This window comes from Cydia splendana, chromosome 10 (assembly GCF_910591565.1).
Source record: "Cydia splendana chromosome 10, ilCydSple1.2, whole genome shotgun sequence".
Taxonomy (NCBI): domain Eukaryota; kingdom Metazoa; phylum Arthropoda; class Insecta; order Lepidoptera; family Tortricidae; genus Cydia; species Cydia splendana.
Genome location: NC_085969.1, coordinates 5,631,183 through 5,654,140, shown reverse-complemented (window position 1 = coordinate 5,654,140; position 22,958 = coordinate 5,631,183). Strand labels below are relative to the sequence as shown.

Below are 22,958 nucleotides of genomic sequence, written 5' to 3'. Positions count from 1 at the left end.
AATAATATTTATCACTTAGCAGTTTCGAATGGTTACGATAAGTCTGTTGTGGATGGTATCATCAGGAAAAAGCGGAATAGTATGGTCAACACTATGTTGTATGCGGCACGATCCTCTGAACCGATTAAAAAATATAAAGCGAGCATAACTTATGTTGGCAAGTTGTCTGATGCAATTTACAAAATTTTGAAGTCTAACGACATTCCTGTGGCCTTTAAGACAAATAATACTTTGCACTCAAAGCTTTGCAATGGCAAAGATAAGATCGAGAATGGGAAAAAGTCTGGAGTTTATAAGCTTACCTGTGACGATTGCAATAAAGTGTATGTGGGGCAAACGGGCCGTAGTGTCACTACTAGGTATAAAGAGCATGTTGCGTCATATAGACATAACCATCCAGAGAAGTCCAATTTTGCAAAGCACTTATTAGATACAGGTCACACTTTATCTGAGAATCATTCTTTTGATATTTTACATGTTTGCGAAAAGGGATTGCGTTTGGGTGTTCTGGAACAACTGGAAATAATTAGGTACAACAATAGGGGCATGATTCTTAACGAACAATTGAATGTTGCGTCATCGCCGTTATTACGAATTTTTCCATCTCACTCACACTTGCACGGTAGGGGGAGTGGTCAAGGTATAAATATGGCCGACCATTCTGGACAGGTCATTCCGTTGCCGGGCGTCAGACCGTCAACAACTCCTGAGGATGCCTCGTAGAGAGGCGAAACACGTGTCGAGGTTTATTCTTTTGGTGGTGGTTTGTTATATTTATTTGCGTATTTATTTTTGCGGTGGGAGGGTGGGAATATTAATTGCATGTAAAAATACGCAAGTAAGTATAACGGGTTAGCACTGATTGACTAGCACGTTATCTTTTCGCGGATTAGCAAAATAATATTTTGGTTTTAATCAAAAGTGTATCTCCAAATGTTAGGGCCTAGGGGACACTTCATTGAATATATCGGATTAATGCCAATATAAGAAAAGTAACACCATTAAATATTGACAAGCCGGGTCACAGCATAGCAGCTCCGTGTTGTCTAAGGTGTGTCTTCATTGCGTATGCGTCATCAACGTGCTTTCGGTCAACCCATGAGATGTGATAGTATTTTATAAGTTTCTATTTAAGTACGAAGTTTCACCTGTCCCAGAGTCTGTGACTCATTGGCTTTTCGATGTTTGCTTGAGCTTAATTTTCTAATCATTACCTATAATACATTGTTATCGAATGATAGATGCTGAGTTTCGTAATTGTTCTTGGCTTCAGTATAGGCATGATAATGATTATCATCGAATGATAAAATATTCCTGCCTAAGGGCTCTTTCCCATGGAACATCCCGTTTTTTGCGGGTACGGTTTTCTACTGGATCCCGTTTTAGTAGTATGCGTGCGTATCCCGCAAACAGAATGCTCGTGTGAACGTTACTATATTAGCACGTATACTACTAAAACGGGATCCTGCAGAAAATCGTACTCGCAAAAAACGGGATGTTCAATGGGAAAGAACCAAAAATGTGTATTGAATTAGTTTTTGAAAGACTCTTTTTATTACTTATTTCATTGATTAAATATATAATGGAGCAAGAGATACTTACTATCTAATATTTACCTAGGTCTTAAGTTTACACCCACGTGAGCTCAAAATACAAATGTTAACAGGGAGTTGAGTGAGACATTTTAGCCGTTTACAACAAGAATGTAGGCTTTCAATTAAGTTCCATAAAAGTCCCTTTTGAATCCATAAATTTCAATAGAATCCAATTGTTTACTAACCACATGCTGAAAGGAAACTTCCCTTATCTGGAACAAACTTCCTAGTTGGCAAGGCAATGCATTCACCCGCACTGTGACATCCTCAGAAACAATAATGCACCAAACGGGATACTTGAGGATGATAGGATACTGTATCATCTGAGTAATTGCAGGTCGGACCCCGTCATTAGTTTCGCATATCATCGCGCTGACCCTAAGGTCAACTTTCCCGTGGCAATGGCATTGTTGGCGAGGGTCATAAGGTGTTGATACCGTTTGGGAATAAATAGGCCATTGGTGACTGTTGATGGTGCCAGGCATACGGTCACGTTTATCATATGATAGCGCGAAGATGCAGCATCTACTCGTACCTTGTGTCTATCTGGGGTTTTATAATTCTGGAGAAATTTTAAGCAACGGCGACTAATTTACTGAAACGGCAGTATGTGTGTGTTTATTTTATTCCTGTTTAAAATTCCATGCCGATGCCTGCCATTGCCATGCAGATTAAGATGACAATAATTAACGTTTCCTCGTACTTAATATTCATTACAGGATCAATTATAGAGAGCTATTAGCAAAAATATTGAGAGATAAGTTCATATATATGTATGTATCAAGTCAAGCGTAGATCAAGATAATTAGAACCTAACTCAGGGGTCACCAAATAGCGGACCGCATTCCGAATTTAACCAACCTATTTTGTGGTGTACAGCTGTACATTACATTTGCTTATTTAATAAACTCAAGTAGAAACGGACCGCTATAGTCGTTTTATTTCGAAAAATCGGACCCCTGAAGAAACTAATTGGTGACCCCTGCGTCCTAACTGATGCTGATGTCCTGATGGGTCACGATCCCCGAACCCACGAACAATTATTACTATTTAATAAGGTGGTGGTACTAGTGCTCGACATGCTAATGCCCAGTAGATGACACCCTACTGTCACCTATATGGACAATGACTTAAGTTTCAAAATGACTGTGCGTCGTGCACCAGTACCACCACCTTATCAATTCATAAAGAAACATCTAAATTGTTTGTCGTAGCCAGAATGTTCTTTCCCCCATATGCAAGTGGCTTGCGGTTGCGTTTCCCAAAGCAATTTCGTTTATCGCCAAACGCTGCGGTGCGCAGTCACACACACAATGCGCGAATTTCACATAGAAAGCCCAGCCGGATTCCCATCTCACTGTGTTATACTTATTCGGAATATGTTCATTTGTTTGATCGCAGTTGGAAGCTGACCAAAATTACTTTCACTACATTGTGCGGTAATTAGTATTCGGATGAGGAAAGCTGCGAGATCCGAGTGTTGTTCAAATAATAGTAATCTTGGCTGGGTGATACTATAGCTCATTAATAAGCGTCGTGTGATATTACGAGATTGAATGTGATAAATTGGGAACCGGTGTCGTAAGTTCCATGCAGTTAACTTTAGCCGAGATATCTTTGACCCATGAACTATTACTATCTTTTAGCTATTCGTCGCATTTTATATAAAGTGTCGTTATTAATTCATCCAATCGATTTAATAGCCGGCGTTCTATTGAGTTTGTAGAGTCGCCATCAGATATATCGGAGCGGCTAAGGCACTCACAAATATCTGAACACGCCTCTATTGTCAGGGCGTTAGAGTTCGTGTTGAGATATTGTGAACACCTTGGCCGCTCCAATATATCTGATGGCGACTGTACTATATAGGAGCGGCACGCAATAATTGATTTCTTATTTACTTACAGCGCATTTACTAGCTAGACGCATAACCGAATGACAAGCTAAAATCAAATCAAAGTATATATTTGTTTGAATAATCTAAGTTTAGTCTTGGTTTGGTTATTGTTTATTTCTTGTCTTATGTTTTATTTACTGTCAGATTTCATATTTCATCGTCATTGTATACTAACAATAAACATCAAGAAACATGGTATGTAGTTAAACAATACTTAAAAGTTATGACTAGTGCTTTAGTAATGCACTACATTTTATTACTAAGGCTTGGTGATCGGTCAAAACTAGACTAGATTTCGTATTGTTAACGAAATATAATCAAGTAGACAGCTGGCGCAGTTAAAATATTACTGCCAATAATTTAACTCTGTCATATGCGACTTTATTTGTTCGAATTCTTAGCTTTTCAGAATACTTTTTTTTTAATTATGTAGGAGGCAAACGAGCTGACGGATCGCCTGATGATAAGCGATTACCGCCACCCACGTACACCTGCAACAACCTGGGGTTGTAAGTGCGTTGCCGGCATTTAAGATTTTTACTTATTGAATCAATATATTATAGGACATATAGGTAGGTATTTAGGTATAAGGCTCTTGTGGACTATCAGTCAGCTGTCAATCAGTGACATTCAACCAGAAACACAACACAGATCATATCCATAACCGTTTCATTACAACTCCTTGTTGGTGGAGTAATTTAAGTAGTATGTCTGTCCCAAGTCTGTCCTCCAACTTCTTATTGATACGAAACAAAGATGTGACACGCTGTTATGGATCTACAAATAAGATCGTGTCAGATATTTTTGCGGCCTTCGAAGAGTAACAGATTTATTATTGCAGGTGACTGTAGCTACTTTTTTCCTTTCTTGATCCAGTTTTAAGTTTTCGAATGGATCACTTTCATTCAACTTTCTATTCAAAATGACCCATTTTCCTTTCCCTCGAGGTGGTATTGAATTTGACTCGGGTCTCTATTGTTTCCCAGAAACTTTTAAGCCATAATGTATTGTTTGTCCGCATTTTCGTTAGTCATAATTTGTTTTGTTTAGAAAAGCGTAACTTTTCAGGATTACCATAAAACAAACCTAACCTAACCTATCTGATAGAATAGGGTGCCCCTTAATACGCCTAACATTAATTGTCATAATATGAATTCGCATAACAGTTTTGACATAACATAATTGTGCATAACATTGAACAGGCATAATATTAAAAAAGCATAACACTTATTGCGCATTATAATGAATCCGCATAATTTAAATATGCATAACATTATTAACTATAACTTTGTTTGGCACAAAATGAATTAATCAAGAGAATAAGATGGTTCGGGGCAAAACCAACTCGGTTAGGTCAGGTTCACAAGGCTAAGGCAGGATCGAGCGAAACAAAGCGAAGCTTTTGTAACAAGTATGTAATAATCTTTTTGCTGTAAAACATTAGGCGTAGTAAGTTCGTGTTCTTTTTTTTAATACTTTTTGGTTTTTTTAGGTTTTAGAAATAATTTTCATATTTTGATTTTTTGTGCAATTTTTTTATAAATGCAATTTAAACCTTTTTTTTTTTAAATGTAATAATCATTTATTTACATACAATATATATACAGTGGTACTACTAAACGAAATTAATAACTAGCTTAAATCTAAAAAAGGCCCTTTAGGCATTGTACCAAGGATGCTGGCGGCATTTCCTCGCTGTATCACAATGCTGATACGTTGTGCGAGGTAGCCGCCAGCTCTTCGGTCACCAGTTACGTCAACCAGACGCTTCGCGATTTCTGCGAACAACTTATGCGCGCTGGGACCCCATGGACCTAGAGTTTCAACTCCAAATGGTACAAAATGGTACTCTCTACCGAGGCTCTTATATCTGTTACGTTTTAGAATTTCGGCGTTTTCCGCCGCTCCGCCCGCTTTTACAGTAGTCCGTTGGAGGTGGGACGGTGCCAGTGTGTCTACGCAGGTAGCATCCCACACCAACATCCGTCCCAAGCTCCAAGGAACTAAGGACACTCCATCGGGCCTCTTGCCATCATCTCTGATAATGCCAGTCGGCTCGAGAAGAGCAGGCACATTGATGGTGGCAAGAGACCGACGGACTATGTCATTAAGCGACGCATGTCTTGAAAAACGGCCTGCACTTTTTTGACAAGATAATCCGTGGTGTCCCAGTCGGTCCACGTCCGTGCCACAAGAGCATATGTGTGGCGTACACACCGAAACCCCGAGTCGCAAACCAGTCGCCAGTCTAAGGGAGGCCGGATCCAAGAAAGTAGACCTATTTTAATGATTTTTTTATCAAGCTAAAGTCAAAAACTCAGGATTCGAATCACTGAACTCCCTAGAGAAAGGCCGCAAGATTGCAAATAAAATTTTAGCCCACCGTATTGTAATATTTGTGATCTAAAAAAGCGCTACATTTACTTAAAACTTCCTTCTCTGAACTTACTGAACCTTAATTCGAGCTGCCCTGTCTACATTTTTATTTATTTGCCTTTTATATTTATACCATTTAATAATTATGCAAAGTAACTTTATGCTTATTATATTTATCCCAAGTCATCGTTATGACACTTATGACAATATACGTTATGCGTATTAACATTATGCGTACTCAGTTATGCGGAATAATGTTATGCGATTTAGACACTATGCGTAACATACGTTATGCCAATTTCAATTAGGAGAATTACGTTATGCGAATTAATATAGACCCGATAGGATAACCTTACGAAAATCCTGAAAGTTAACGGTTTCAGTTTTATGACTAATGATAATATGACGAACAATCTTCTTCGTGGTCGTGACCTCATGTCTGAGGGACGTGACTCCTATGGGTTATTCTTCCTACCACTGCTCTCCAGGCCTCTCGATCTTCGGCCATCTGCATCGTTGCCTGACGTTGACGTTGTATGACGAATACATTGTGACTTAAAACTTTATGTGAAACAAAGGGACCCCATTTGACTCACAATACTGGTTTAATTATGGAACCGCGTTGTCCTTGCAGTCCTGCGGCTGTTTGTGCAGCCGACAGCTGCCCCAGTTCCCATGCCCCGCTGGACATTACTGTAATTCGTCTATATATTTAATTCTATACGCTATAACTTATACGCTGGTTTATAGGACAGGGCACAGGGCTATTCCTACAGCTAGCCGAGGTTCGTCGCGAAGCGAATAAAGGATGACTGAGTCATCATGACTCACGTTAGACCGTGCCGTGTCCGGGCCGGAGCTTCCGGCGCATCGTTTTCTATGGAAAGCATCACGTGTCATCTCAAAGAAAAGTAAGCTCCGGAAGCTCCGGCCCGGACACGGCCCAGTCTAACGCGAGTCATCCTTAATATGCTCTAACTCTTTAGCAGTTTCTATGTTGGTAGGACTTTGGTTTTTGTGTTCGAATCGCACTTTACAAAAATATAACTAAGTCAATAAACGTCTAAGAAATTGGTAATTTCAATTACCCGTGGTTCTAGTACTATCACGATCGATCGCAATTCTGAAAGAACAAAAAACCGTAAGTGTGAGTCGGATTCGCTTACCGCGGGTTCCGTACTTTTTAGTATTTGTTGTTATAGCGGCAACACAAATACATAATCTATGAAAATTTCAACTGTCTAGCTATCACGGTTCATGAGACACAGCCTGGTGACAGACAGACAGACGGACATACGGACAGTGGAGTCTTAGTAATAGGGTCCCGTTTTTGCCCTTTGGGTACGGAACCCTAAAAAAAATCACCTATCTGCTATAGCATGCTATATTGACTTTTTAGTAATAAAGGTAATAGGCATTACAATCCCACTCTAATCTAAATATATAAACGTGAAAGACCTGACTGACTGACTGACTTAAATCAACGCACAGCCCAAACCGCTGGGACTAGAAAGTCCAAATTTGGCAACTAGATTCCTTATAAGGTCTAGGGGTCCACTAAGAAAGGATTTTTCAAAATTCATCCCCTAAAGGAGTGAAATGGGGGTCCAAAGTTTGTATTATAAACGTGAAAGACCTGACTGACTGACTGACTTAAATCAACGCACAGCCCAAACCGCTGGGACTAGAAAGTCCAAATTTGGCAACTAGATTCCTTATAAGGTCTAGGGGTCCACTAAGAAAGGATTTTTCAAAATTCATCCCCTAAAGGAGTGAAATGGGGGTCCAAAGTTTGTATGGGGAAACAAGATTAGTTAGACTATTTTATTCCAAATTTCACAGGAGTACTCCTAAAGATAAATGACTAAACACGTGTTTCAGGTTTTTTTGAAAATTGAACCCCTAAGAGGGGGAAAAGTCCCCAATAGGGTTGATATCTCAAAATATCAATATGGGTATCGTTTTCATAGTATTTTGAGACGCTAATAACAAAAATGGCATCAAAATTAAAATTAACGTAGCCGAAGTGAACAATCATCCCCCTGGTGGGGGTGCAATGGGGTTGAAATTTCAAAATATCAATATGGGTATCATTTCCATGGTTTTGTGGGACGCTAATTACAAAAATGGGATCAAAATTAAAATATAACGTAGCCGACGTGAACTATGGCCCCTGGTGGGGAATGCTAATTACGAAGATAGCATAGACGGTTGTAACATACACGCTGATTTACAGCCACACGTGATCCAGACTTTTGAGAATGCAATGCCTTAAAGTAAATTTTTTTAGCTATTAGCTCAGGGAAAATTTCACTAATACCTACAATGGCTGTTGAATTGTTGGATATTGATGGGACCATGTTGGCTCACACCGTAGTACCTATAATTGGAGATGGAGCCTGTCAGGCCGCGTAGCCAAGATGCCAATCGCTTACTCTCCGTAGCGATCGAAACGCAACTGTCACTGTCGCGCTAATATGGAAGAGTGATAGAGAGACATAATGCTTTTCGTTGTCGAAGCTATAGCGATTGTAACCTTGGCTAGGCCGGCTGTTTCGCGCCATCTCCTATCTTCTGTATGATACGCAGGTGATGGCCAGGGAGGTGCGCGAGCAAATCGTTAGTCACGTGGTGGCCAACTGGGAGGAGTTTGTTATTATGTCTCATTAACAGTAACGGTGATAATTACTCCAGCTCCGTTGAATACTGCCTTGAAATGTCGCGCCCGTTTACTTACGGTAGTCTCTGCGAGTTGGTAGCGGCAGGACAACTGTTTCCGTGGGAAGCAGTAGCTAGGTATCAGCATCAGCAAGCCCACCCCGAGGTTAACCGTGACACCTCCGCTAGGTATCAGCAAACCCACCCCGAGGTAAACCGTGACACCTCCGCTAGGTATCAGCAAATCACACACACTGATACACTTCATCCATGTAAAACTCCGCACCACAATTCTCTCTCAAGTTGCCGTTTAATGTCGTCCGAAAAACTGTCCTTATATTTTTCCCAGAGACTTAACGGGTCAGTAAGTTGACAAAAAACTAACATTATTATGAAAAGTTCACGCAGCTTGAAGGGAGAATCGCACAACGCAGCTTCCTCTAAAGTTGAGTCCCAATGTTTATCGTCCTCTAGCAATCCAAGGGAGAACCACTAATGTAGTGTATAAGGAGGTGCTATAGGTACAAAAGGCTACAACTACATAAATAAAAAATATAAATTAAAAGGTGTTAGGTACAAAACGTACATTAGATTATATTAAATAAGTCGAGCTCGATTAATCGATATAATTACAATTGGTGTCTTCAAGTCAAGAGTGAATACTGTGAATACGCTTTTACTGAAATAGTGAGCTACACCTTCGTAGGGTTGCAAATAGAAAAAAAAACAAATGTTTTTTTTTCAAATTTATGAAAAAAAAACATGAAAAAAACCTGGCACCATGGTTTTTTTCTAAATTAGGTTTTTTTTTTCAGATGAACAAAAATATGCCACAATTACGGTTTTTCGTGATTTATTTGTATATGTAACTTAAAACTAAGTAATTTTTGGGGAATCCCTGAATTCCCCGATGCGGCGACGAGAGGCGTTGGTGTTGCCAACAGTAAATTGCGATAACTACCACTACAAATTTCATTTATGTTGTTATTAATCAAAGTTGTTAAATTAAATTGGTTTAATGGTTAACATAAACTGACATAAAGTCTAAAACAAGTAAAACAACCGTATAAAAGTATTAACTGCCTTGCAAATGTTGAGTTTTCATACTTTAGAAAAAAAACGTAGACCAGAAAAAAAACGTTTTTTTTTTCACGGTTTTTTTTCATGTTTTTTCTCAAGTCAGAAAAAAAAACCGTTTTTTTACAACCCTACACCTTCGGCCTTGTCATCACTTTCCAGCAGGTGAGACTAAGGTCAGTCACTGTTCAGTCCGTAAAAAAAAAAAAACAAAATTAAAAAAACTCTCATGCGCGTGCGAAGCCGCGGGCAAAAGCTAGTATATATTATATGTAGCTGCATCCCGCTCGAGCTATATCGCAATAAGGACTCCTTCAGCTTACATTTGCACTGGTCCTTGAGCATTAGACTCGCCTGTACCTAGGCATACTAAGGAATAGTAGTCTAGATTAGATCTAGTAATTTGTTTCCTTGGTAGCGCCGCCCGACACTTTAATTATGATATCTTGTTTGTTGTAATTTGAACTTTGTGCGGATTTATTACATCTAGCCTGAAATACTGTTTCTAAATTCTTGCTAGTGTAAATGTTCGTTTCTAATTCGAAGAAATGGCAGTTATCCATAAAAAAAATGGTTGTCTGTAAAGTCGGTTTACGGACGATAATTTTGCGTGATAACATCATAAGAAAACGTGGCCGTAACGTTACCATGGAGATACGTCCACAACGTTACCATGGAGATATGTCCACAACGTGACACTTTTTCGTGCATGCTACCGGTGTTCATCGATTTATTAGACGTTATCACGTCAAAAACAAGGGAACTAGGAGTTATGTTGGAGTCTTATAAATCATCTGTTAAATAAATATTATTTTTGGTAGAGCTGATAAAGTTTAACAATAATTCGTGGCTCTGATTTGACAAAATATGACGTCGTTTAGCGCCATCTAGTTCTTATGTAAAACTCAGGAGCACGATTTTTTCTCAGACTTTACACCTTTCCTACAGTCAAGAACGCTTTGTTTTTAAATAAGCAATGGTTTTTTGTACATACATTTGTATTTGTTTCTCGGAAACGATTTACGACGTACAGAGGCGAAATATTTACGAGTACCTAGTTAGATTCCATTCTAACTATTGTAACTAACGTTCTAACGATTCTAGTCTAACTAATGTAGAATCGGTTACCCATACATACTCTCTCCTCTGCCCACCTAGTGTCAAAATGATGTAACAAATATTACATTGTTATATTACAAATACAGTCATGCATTATGCTAAAGGGCTTGTAATACGGTAAATGTTACGAAATTTGACCGTATAATTTATGACCGGCCACCAAAGCTAATCGTTGTCAATAAATCAGTATGGAGATTGAAAAAGGCGTCATTTAACGATACAGTTACAGCGCATAAATTTGGTTACTTGCACCGTATCAAATTCTATCTCGATAGCCATAAATAGGGTAGTTGCCACATGTTGAATGTTTTAATATTATGGTTGAACGTGTAAAGAAAAATAACAATAGTCATAATAACAAAGTGGGTTTAGAAATAGGTACATACCTACACACACACGAACACACACACATATTTTAATATGAAAATAAGGCCTATAAGGTAAACGTACTGGTGCTCGACGCGGTCCCGTCCCAGTACAAGTCATCTTGAAACTTAAGTCATTGTCAATAGAGGTGACAGCAAGGTGTCATGTACCTATTGGGAATTAGCATGTCGAGCACTAGTACTTAATGTTGAGCTCTTCCGAGCACGAAATGAAGTTAAAAGGGAATTACCACTCTATTTCAATAAGAATACTTTTATCTGAAAACTGTATTTCCCGAAAGGATTTTTTTTTTCGTAGGTTGGTAAAATATGACGTAGGTAATAGTGTTTAAAAAAATTACTTAATACATATAGGTAATACATAGGTACATATTGATATTGTTAGATGGAATAAGAGAAACATTGAACTTTGCCTATGTATTATGAATGATTGTTATGATTTTTATATTAAGCGATTTTCATTTGGATATAAATAAAATTTAAAAAGTTAAGATAAACATTGGGGCAAGAGAAACAATTGTAAGGAAAAAATACTTACGTAGAAGGACTTTCCGCATACTGTTTCTCTTGCCCCAAGCAAAATAAACTATGTTTTCTTACCCTACATGACCTTAACACAATCAATACACTGTTTTATCGACGATTGAACAGCACAAGCGAACTAAAAAGGAGTAATTTACAAGTTTTTGACATTAAATGTGTTTAGGACTGTATCCGCATTGTTCAGGCCGTGTTCAGTTCCTGTTGTTACTAACTCCAAACTTAGCTAGAATTTATTACTAGTCGCTACATGTTTGAACTACAAGTCCGGTTAGGCTTTAAAGTTCAGAACAATAAATTGTAGAACAATAGTGCAATATATTGTGCACACGCTTAGTACAACAGTTTACTTATATCGGTTATTTCAAGGACCTCATATACCTTGATTATGTATAATGCTTCTGATAAGTTAATATGTTCATAAACTTGCTACAAATGCAAGTTTCGGTATAAAATACTAGCATAAGAATAATACTAACACTGGTTAATTATTTTAATGGCTTTCTAATCCTCACTAGTTTTTACGAAAGCGACTGGCTGTGTCTTCCAACAGTTCTCAGCCAGAGGGACTGTCTCTGTTTCAAGTACCTAATTCTACTATTATTTATGTATAGTACATTGTATACCAAGCACAGTAGTACTTAGTACAATTTAGTAGCACTACACTGCAACTCAAAATCTGGGGGTTTTATTAAAAAAATAATACTCTGAAGACCTCTACTAGTATGAGCGTCATAGCCTACAAGTATGATGAAATACTTGGCTGAAGCTAAATCGATCGTTTGACTGATTAAATTTTCACTTACGCACGTCACGTTAACCTCGCAATATTAAAAACGAACTACGAATGAAATGAAAAGTACAGTTTACCAAGTCACGATTTTTTACAATAATTTATTCAGCATGCTCATTAAATCGGACATGGGCAAGATCAAACGAAGCCATCTTCGATGTACATCTCGATCGATCCGTTTGCGATAAGTCGATAACTCGAGCTTTCTATCGACTTTCGCTAGTTCATGTCCATACTGGCAGCTCTAGTTTTTGCTTTCGTTAGTTTGCTAATTAAGGTATAGTGAAATACTTGCTTTTGAATAACCTTCTTAGTTTGTTTTACTTTTGCTTTTAATTAACGGTTTTTTTATAATGATTTGCACGTTTTACTTGTGGGACTTCTTATAGCTAGACAATAAAAATTGTGACAAAGCTTGAAATTATTAATCAACGAACTTATATTAGGGGAAGATGGGTAGGATTCGTGCACCGGGAGGCTTCGTACAGTGGTCATATCTCGACTATCCAACATGCTGAAGCGTTCATATTTGTATAGGCTACCCTCCAAAAATGATGGTAGAATTCCCCTATAATCAGCTTTAACTAACAACCAACATGGGACTTTGTTGAAAACGTCACAATGTCATCAATATCAGGAATATCACGATGGACTACCGATATGTTTTATAATGTGTTTAAAAACTTGAAGATGGATGTTGATGACCTTTGTTTTTGAGTTTTGTTTTTTGATGTTTAATTTATTTTTTGTCTTGTTACAGAGTAAAGAGAACAGTGACCGTGAAGATTTGAAAACGGATATACAACACAGAAAAGAAACATTTTATAGGGTGAGTAAATAGTGTAATTGTTATTAGACCTAGACAAGTAGGCCAAAGGCTGAAATACTTATAAAGTTTTTATGGCATTACCTCTTAATTTGTCTAAATTTCCGAGCGTCTCTTAATAGGTCGAAATTTCCGAGTGTCTAAAGAGAAACCTTGAAAAATTGATTGTGTTTCATATCAAATCACTAAAATTTTAATTTGTAATAACATGCATATTTAGTAAGAAAATAACTAAAATACCACAGATTAATTACCTTTATTAGTTTAATTACGTAAATGCTTTTTGTCGTAGGAGGCTCCCCCGGCAGACTCGGCGGTTTCGTCCGCGCCTGCCTCCCTCTCGCCACAACCGCTCACCGATATGTGGGTGAGTATCTGTTGCTATTCGATGTTATTCAGGCGCTATTACTTTTTCTGCTAAGCGCATTGTTTGATGCCGGTATTTCGGCACTACTTTGAAAAAAACTCGTAATTTCTGTCAATCAAAATAGAAATATAGTATTTATGAGTGTGATTCATACAAAGTTACTACCTTTCAACTTTGAGTAGCAGTGTGAGATACGAGATTTTTACAAAGTAGTTAGTGCCGATTTGCTTTATTTTATATAAAGTAAACACGGGTCTATGAGTAAAATATTAGCAACCAGCAACAGGTAGTTTTTTATTGGTGTGCTTATAACATGAATCAAATATTTATAGATTTTTGTGATAGTGATTCAGTCAAATTGTGTTTTTTGAAAAAGTAATTATAGCCAGCCTTTTATGAATGTAGTATGATACCTTTGGGTATGGTGCTTTACGCAAGCTAGCGTCCCCCTTCCCTCCCCCTGCCGCAACCCCCCCTTTTTGCATGAAAGGAAGGAACGGCATGGAGGGAAGGGGACGCTAGTGAGGGCAAAGCACCATACCCAAAGGTATCATACTAAATTCATAAAAGACTGGCTATAATTTGTTTGTCTTCCCCATACATTAGAACACAACTTAACCGAATCAATAGGTAGGTATGTTTTGTATGATGATTGATGTTCGTGCTTGACTATTTCATAGAGCTAATTCTGTTCACTCGGCGACTTGGCTTGTGCCATGAGTCCTTTTATATCATAATGTGGGTGTCAGATTATGATGTAAATGACGTAATTGTCTGTACATGTACATAATAGATGTCTGTTTGTATGTACGGTAGGTGGTCACCGTGAGCACAGAATAGAATCCATACTATCCATACTTCCATACTAATATTATAAAAGGAAGTCTGTCTGTTTGTTACCTCTTCACGCTTAAACCGCTGAACCGATTTAGATGAAATTTGGTATAGAGATTGTTTGCATAGGAGAGTTATTATCCCAGAAATCATCTCTTAAAGGGGTGGAATTTTGTATGGGAACTTAACAACAACTGCTTTACAAACTTTGTCGATAGGAACTGTCCCGCCCGCGCGGTGTAGCACCGGCGCTGGTGCACGATTTAGTTGAAATTTGGTATAGAGATAGTTTGAGTCCCGGGGATGGACAAAGGGTAGATTTAATTCAAGAAATCACCCTTTAAGGGGGTGAAAGGGGGGGTCAAAGTTTGTATGGGGAATCAAAAAAACGCAGATTGAATAAAATAATACGTACCCTAAATTACTAATTCCACGCTGACGAAGTCGCGGGCAAAAGCTAGTAGATACCATAATAGTGGTCACTGTACTTTGTATTGTGTCCTCAAGGATGGAGCCGCGTTGGTCACGGGTATTGTGTCTCAAGAAACACTCCTATTGTTTATGTGCAAGCACATTCTGGTTGCCTTAACGGTAGCTGGTGACATGATATGTGGTAATGTTTGCAACATTTGACATGACCTGTGTAACTATTAATAAAAATATGTATGATTGATTGTAGCATATTAGGTAGGTGAGGCATTAAGGTCTTATAAAGGTGTCTTTGTAAGTATGTGTCGCAATAAATAATAAGAGCCGGACCAAGCTAACTCTGCATGGCATTTGCAGTGAAAAAGTGTGGCTATGTCATCATTAATATTAAAATATCTTTCTATGAAAATATGATGTTTATAATGGAAACTCCCTCATTCAAGTTGGTTGTTCAAGGGTGGTTGTTGGTTGGTTGTTGGTTAGTTGGTTGGTTGGTTGGTTGGTAGGTTGGTTGGTGGTTGGTTGGTTGGCAAAGTTAACTTAAACGGACTCTATTCTGTTTTATTTACCACACTCTGAACTTAAGTTGCTCAAATCTCCCCGCTACACAGTTTAATAAATGGACCGCAGCACATTACCATAAGAAATAATCACAGTAATATGTAAAGCCTCTATTACACTTATCAATATGCATGCGCACTTAACATAACGTACGTGTCATGAGAACCAACTTTATAATTGCGTGATGACAACGAAAGTAATTATTATATTACCATTGGTAATACGGGTAGTTGATGTTTCCATCATAGATCACCTACTCTCTAGACAAGGCATACATATAGGATTCTGGACATGCGGCGCCATCGCATAAAGTACTTATTTGGCGCGAGTGCATTGCATAGTGTGTCATACGTAGTAATATAAGAATTCTTAAATCTCAATCTGCTACGCACATCATCAAGAGCAGCGTATATTAAAAATATTTATCTCGTGAAATTGAGTTCCAAGGATAAACAATATAAACTATTATAAACATGCCAAATATTAAACAATTAGGTACATAGTGGTGTTTAAGTTTATACTTTAAATTAATACAAATCAAAATTGGTATTCAATAAACTAACATTTATCTGATACGGGTCGCTAGACCCGGCGGCTTCGCACGAGTAAACCAAAACCTTAACAAATTACACACCTAAACCTTTCGCGAGAATCACTCTATTGGTAGGTGAAACCCACATGAAAATCGGTTCAGTCGTTATTGAGTTTATCGCGAATATACAGACTTACAGACGCAATGGGGGACTTTGTTTTATAAGGTGTAGTAAAATGGCGCTACCGGCGGGGACGACGGGGTACAATGCATAACTGATTGAAATAATATACTCGTAATATTATTTCTGACGCGGAGTCTGTAGGACGTAATCTATGATTTTCAGAAAGACACGATCATAAACATGTAAACAAATGTTCACCTTACTCCAACGACACAACGTAGAAAATTGCAAACACGTTTAGATTTTCTGTATAATGACGGATTTTTATAGTTAATCGAAGGAAATTGCTACTTATTACTTTATTAGTTATGTAGAAATACGGCGGTAGTGTGTCCGGTAGAAATAGAAATGCGTGATTTTGCTTTCTATGTACGGTGGCGTTCTAAAGTGCATGGATAGATGTCGACCGTAATGCCTTAATATTACGGTTGAAACATGTCCATGCAGTTTTGCACTTTTAACTACCTCATTACAGTCAGTATGGCTGACAGACAAGACTTACATTTTAATTACTTGATGGAAAGTGTGGAGTTTTTTAGTATACTGTTTTTTTTCTTTTAAAGAGGATAAACGTAGGTACTATACAAACATAGATGGCGCTGCAATAAATAGTAGCACACCGTCAGTTTAAACAAACAGCTCATACTTAACTTGACTTTGCTAACTCTACTTGTGTGAATTTAAATATTTTGTATAGTATATGGTTTAAGGTTTATGGTTTATGAATTTATTTCTCCAAAAGAATTATAATTCACTTATATCAGAGAAATACAAACAAACATTATGTACATTATTTACAAAGTGCACGAATAACATAAAATACTTATAATCTAAATCAAAACAAAGTGACTTATTTCCACAGTAAGTGACGTATATACAGTCACAATCATATATATATCGGAGCGGCCAAGGTGTTCACAATATCTGAACACGCACTCTAACGCCCGGACAATAGAGGCGTGTTCAGATATTTGTGAGAACCTTAGCCGCTCCAATATATCTGATGGCGCTGTACTCCCAACCCCATGAATTAATAATATCCAATGTAATTAACTAAATAATTTAAATACCTAATTAATTTATTGACCCAAAAAAAAACCAACATAATAATAACAGCATAGGAAGGCACGGCGCAGGCTTCGTCATCATAGATAGCTCATCCACCTCAGGTTTCGTCAAATTTAAATTAAATATTACTTATCACGATGAAAGGAAATAATACTCTAAAGCCTCTGTAATGTATAATGCCTTTGAATATTCTAAATATCATGGGTCAAACCGTTATAAAGTTATTATTGTCCTAAGTACCTATACGAGTGACTGGTATACAACACGAACAGTTCAAATGCTTTAGTATTGTATACCAAAACTGGAAGACCTTCGTGTGTGTATGACAGGTCACGAGTCTTTTCTCGTTGGAATGCCATATTATGTGCAAGTTAATTGTGTGTACATATGTTATTTATGTAATACAATTTAAAAGACAAGTGAATAGGTTATTGCACAAACTATGCATCTAAATGAACAATATAATTATAAGCTAGCTGGTATATAGCTGAGGGCAAGAGTAGGACAAAAAAGGAGGCCTCTGCCTAGTAGTGGGATGTAGCTAGTAGTGAATAGTGGGGCGAGAGATAGTGCTGATTGTGGTGAAATTGGCCCTCAAAACAGCTGTCAATAAATGTATATTAGTTTAAAATAGGAAAAACTGGATCTTAATTTCCTTGGGATAATCATTTCTCTGCTTTAGCACACTTGCACCTGATATACATATTTATACAAGCAAAATTATGTACGAGTAAGTCAATGCCGACCCGAGCAAATCCCATGATTTTCTTAATATTTGAAAATTCCAGGTTTGTGTTGATATTTCTCTTACTAGTCCAAAAATGGTGTCTGGTATTTAGCTAGTGCTAACACCTCCACTAAGCCGGATTTAGATTAACACGTGCGTAAAATCCGCATATCAAGGGTTACCATTACCAAAATAACTATGATACTTACTTCCTTCCAGAAAATTGGATCTTATGCAACAAGACGTAAAGGTCATTTTAGAACAGTAATATTAGATCACTTACGGTATTCAAATATCCTGATATGTAAATAAGATTTTACGCACAGACTTTACTGAAGGAGATTAGGCAATCGTATTTGTTAGCTTTAATAATGTACTTTAGGGGCTTTCATTTGTCTTCGCTTGGATTCTTTTGTTTTTGGTAAACATGTGAGTTTCACTTAAATTGCCTTTAACAACATGGTAGTTAGTCGATTTGTGACGTAATGTAGGTACACTATTTAGAACATATTATGTAAACATTCGGTGTTAGGAAAATATTCAGGAAATATTTAATACCTAACCTTCTTTAAAAAAACTAATGTGAATATATAGGTATGTACAGAGAATTTATTCTTATGTTACAATAGGGTATTTTCCTACTAGTCAAAACAGTTAAGTACTTTTTTAGAACTGTCAAAACGATTTGCTAATATGGAATTTATATGAAACATTACACCGTGACGTCACGGTCAAATCACCTACTTTTTATATTTCTATCCGATTTATTAAATAGAACTTGTGTTTAAAAATAACTCCTATCTGTGTTTTTATAATAATTATCTGGTGCTTTATTTCATGCATGGTGTAAAATAATTTATTTTAAACACAGTATAATACCCTATTGATTTAAATTTGACTACGTTAGTTTGCATTTACTTCACAATCTTCACATACATGACGACGAGCTGTGACTGTATGAAGACCCTTAAAAAACTGTAAATAAGGACCTCTCTCTCTACCAGTAAAAACGATTTCAATTATTTTGATCAGTACAACATTCACATCGAATCCCGTAATATATATATACATGTATAAAAGACGACCGGTCTGGCCTAGGGGGTAGTGACTCTGCTTGTGAAGCCGATGGTCCTGGGTTGGAATTCCGGTAAGGGCTTTTATTGGTGTGATGAGCACAGATATTTGTTCCTTCATGGATGTTTTCTATGTATTTAAGTATATATCGTTGTCTGAGTACCCACAACACAAGCCTTTTTGAGCTTACCGTGGGACTTAGTCAATTTGTGTAAGAATGTCCCTATAATATTTATTTATTATGTATAAGTCAGATCAATGTGGAGTAGTCCGTCTATCAGGTAAGACCGCTTCAAGCTCTTTCGTCGTTTCCAACTCTCGTTTATACATACTCCACTTTAAGTATAGGTCAGTAGAGTAGAAGCAGCGAAGCTCTTCTTTTCTGTGTCTGAGTGACGTACGTATACAAATACGAAAGTTCTTGCCCTATCCTACTAAGGCCCAAGGTCCTACCTATAATACATCTTCAGATCGATGAAATTTAAATCCTATTCGATTGGAATAGAGTCGCTTTTTCTTTGTTTCGTTCAATTTTCCAACAACGCAAAATCAACTCTATTTCCTACACTAGGTTCAATATTCATTTGTATGGCTGGGCCTTAAGGGGCCCACTGATTAACAGTCCACCGGACGGTATCGGCCTGTCAGAAAAAAATTAGAACAAAAATCCGAACAACTGACAGGCCGATACCGTCCGGCGGACTGTTAATCAGTGGGGCCCTTTAGGAGGTCATGACGGTCGTCCCAAAATTTTATATGCCGGTCTTCCTTCACCACATTGACCTTACGGCACGCTTTTATGTCAGCTAACTGTACCTAAGCAATACGCCCTAGCAATATGTATCTGTAGTATATGTACCGACTAGCTGACGTCACTGATAACGTATTTGATTGCATAGATTGCCTATCTAATCAGAAGTATAGTGTTTGTATTAGATAAAGAGATTGGCGGACAATAGGGTAGGTTTATCAGTGAAGTTCATCTATTTCGCTTTCTCATCGTGTTTCAGCAATAAAGGCTTCGATTATTTTTATGGCTTTGCCAATATACTAGGTCTAGACTAGCAATTCTCAATCAATGAGGCGCGCCTACATTAGATAGATAGATAGATAATTTCTTTATTCATACCCACAACATACACGGCATTGAAAAAGTACAAGATAAGAACATGCAAAGCAACTTAATTACTAAAAACTATTAACTATTACATTAAAAAATTATGAAGCCATGTGTCGTGGCACAGAAAAGGCGCTGGCTCAGCATTGTGATGCGGCAAGCCACATCGCTGGTATTCTGCCAGTACCTTACATACAAATATGCAACGCTTATTTAAAAATAGTTGGTACGAGTAATATAAGAAAAAACTACTGTGCAATTTGTGTGTACATTATTGTGTGAGTGTATGTGTGTGTGTGTGTGTAGTTTTGGACATTTAGTAACGTGACAGTATTAAAAATTTCGTAATTATTAGGTACTACCCGAATAGTGCGGTTGGCAAAGTAAAAAGTGGTTTAAGAAGAAAAAGAAGGGAGCAAGAGTGAGTTTAAGGCATATGCTTTTGTTGGTTAAGAAGTTGAAGTCGATATTTTATTTTGAAAGTTGACGTTGAATGTCCCATTAGGGGACGGAGTGACACAAATAAAACCCACAGGGTTTCTTCCTACAAAATGGAGGCATAATTTTGCACCAAAGGCCACATAATGCAAGAGTGCATATTCATAAGTTTTTAGTCAATAATCATCTTCCTTGGATTATCCCGGCCTTTTGCCACTGCTCATGGGAACCTGAAATTCGCTTGGCAACTAATCCCAGGAATTTGACGTTTTTACGAAAGTTACTACCATTTCATCTTCCAACCTAGAGGGGAAACTAGGCCTTATTGGCATTAGTCCGGTTTCCTCACGGTGTTTTCCTTCACCGAGTGGCAACTGGTAAGTATCAAATGATATATCGTACATAAGTTCTGAAACTCTCATTGTTCCATCTCCAAATTGAAAGACACATGCTCTTTATTATATCAATAGTCAATACATATCTACAGTCTATTTGTTGAAATATTTGCATGCTCCGGTGTCAATTACAATAATAGTAACAATATATTGTTGGCATTCCAAACTTTGTTTACAACATTCCCATAATGCCAATCCTCTTGAAATGTCGGTGTTGACATAAAAATCGAGTGACATGGATCTCAGGAATCCGTCCGGCCTTGAGTCTCATACTCATAAATGTCAGCTGGTCGTCGACAAAGCGAGAAGCCTTATATCGAAGGAGTATAAGCTATCTTCGCTTGTCGCGTTAGATCATCTCTAGCAAGCAGGCGCCTGCGTCATCCATTGTAATGCCATCTCGAGTGCAAGCACGTGAAATCAAGCTATTGATGAGATGATGCCTGTCGTAATTATGAGAATTTTCAGATATGCACATTGCACAGTCAAAGGAATTCCGATATGGATCTCTTTATTATCCAATACCTATGAACAATATTTAGGATACGTTTCGGAACTTTTTGTAGTAACTTTAGTTATTTTTCCTTCAACCTTATTTTATTTAATGTTTATAAAATTCTATTTTAATAACTTGACGACATTATCTAAGGAAAGTAGGTACTTACCACTTGAAAGCTATGCGTCTAACTTCATTTGCGTGTTACCGAATAGTCAATACACAACACTAAATATTAATCAACGTGCAAACGTCTGCTGTAATATCAATGCAAACCATTTGTTCTACGGAAATGATTGTCATAGTTAATGAATTCAGTAGGAAATGGAATAATTCTAACTATTACATCCGACAATAACCGATCGTAGACAATATGCCTTAGGAGTTTCACAATTCGCTGGTTTCCATTACAGAAGGCCTTGCGATAGAAAACTATTCTGATAGCGTAGTTTAAGCCAGGTTAACTTACATTTTCAGAAAAAAATGGAGTCACACTTAGGTACGTAGGTAGTCGTCTTTCATAGTCGTCAGTTGAATAATGCTCTGAAAGTATCTGTCGTTACTTATCAGTTCAACCTAACTATTAGAATGTTATAAGCTCTTTTGCCGCCTTTAACTGTTACGTTTGTATATACATACTTCCCTTACAGAAGCTCGGTAGAGCAGGACTGAAGCTATTCCTTTTGAACTGTGTCTGAGCGACGTACGTATTTGAATACGAGAACTACGAGAGTTCTTGCCCTATGACTATGCCGGTCTTCCCAGCAATAAATGTTATAATATGCGCGTCTTTCCACATTGAACTTACAAGTGACCTTTTCTGACATAGTCATCAGTTGAATAGGCAATGCTCTGAAAAAATGTTATCGTTATTTTTAATTTTAGTCAATTCTCAGAGAAAAAGTATAATAACGATATGTTTATTGTCAACAGTCATGTGGGCAATGCCGCGCGGCGCAAGAGCGCGCGGCGTCGGCTGCGCGGGAGTGCGCGCGGCTGGGCGAGCAGCTTCGGGACGCGCGCGACCAGTTGGAGTTGATGGAGTTCAGATTGCTGGAGTTGGACGCGCTGCCGGACAAGGTGAGGTTAGGTTAGAGACATATGAGACCGCGAGCCACGAACAGGCGGCTATATATGATGATCCCTCAGGGACGTCAGCTGCCGCTCCGTTGGTGGGTTAAGGAATGGCAGCCACGGAAACATGTAAAAAAATAAACTAAATTTTGTCATCCCTGGCAAAGTATCAATCGGGAGGCGATGACTGAAAAAATATTTTTTTTACATGTTCATGTGATCAACTGACGGTCTTTCCACCGCGACGATACAACCGGCTGACTCTTTTTTAATTTATGATAGCATCTAAACTATCATCTGACAAAGTATCAAGCGGGAGGCGATGACGATGATGATGATGATATTTGCTCCTGGCCCGAGGTCTATATGGGGCAAGACCAGGCCCCGTTGACAAC

The 22,958-nt window shown here is 37.8% G+C and overlaps 1 protein-coding gene across 3 annotated transcripts in view; it reads left to right on the top strand.

Moving 5' to 3' along the window:
• The window catches only part of LOC134794159 (myosin-4-like), a 200,475-nt gene that overhangs the window by 153,765 nt on the left and 23,752 nt on the right, over window positions 1-22,958 (top strand). For all 3 annotated transcript variants that reach the window (XM_063765874.1, XM_063765873.1, XM_063765876.1), the window contains 3 exons: window positions 13,202-13,270; window positions 13,560-13,634; window positions 22,423-22,569. In XM_063765874.1, coding sequence (XP_063621944.1) covers window positions 13,202-13,270; window positions 13,560-13,634; window positions 22,423-22,569 — 291 coding nt within the window. The remainder of the gene's footprint in view (window positions 1-13,201; window positions 13,271-13,559; window positions 13,635-22,422; window positions 22,570-22,958) is intronic.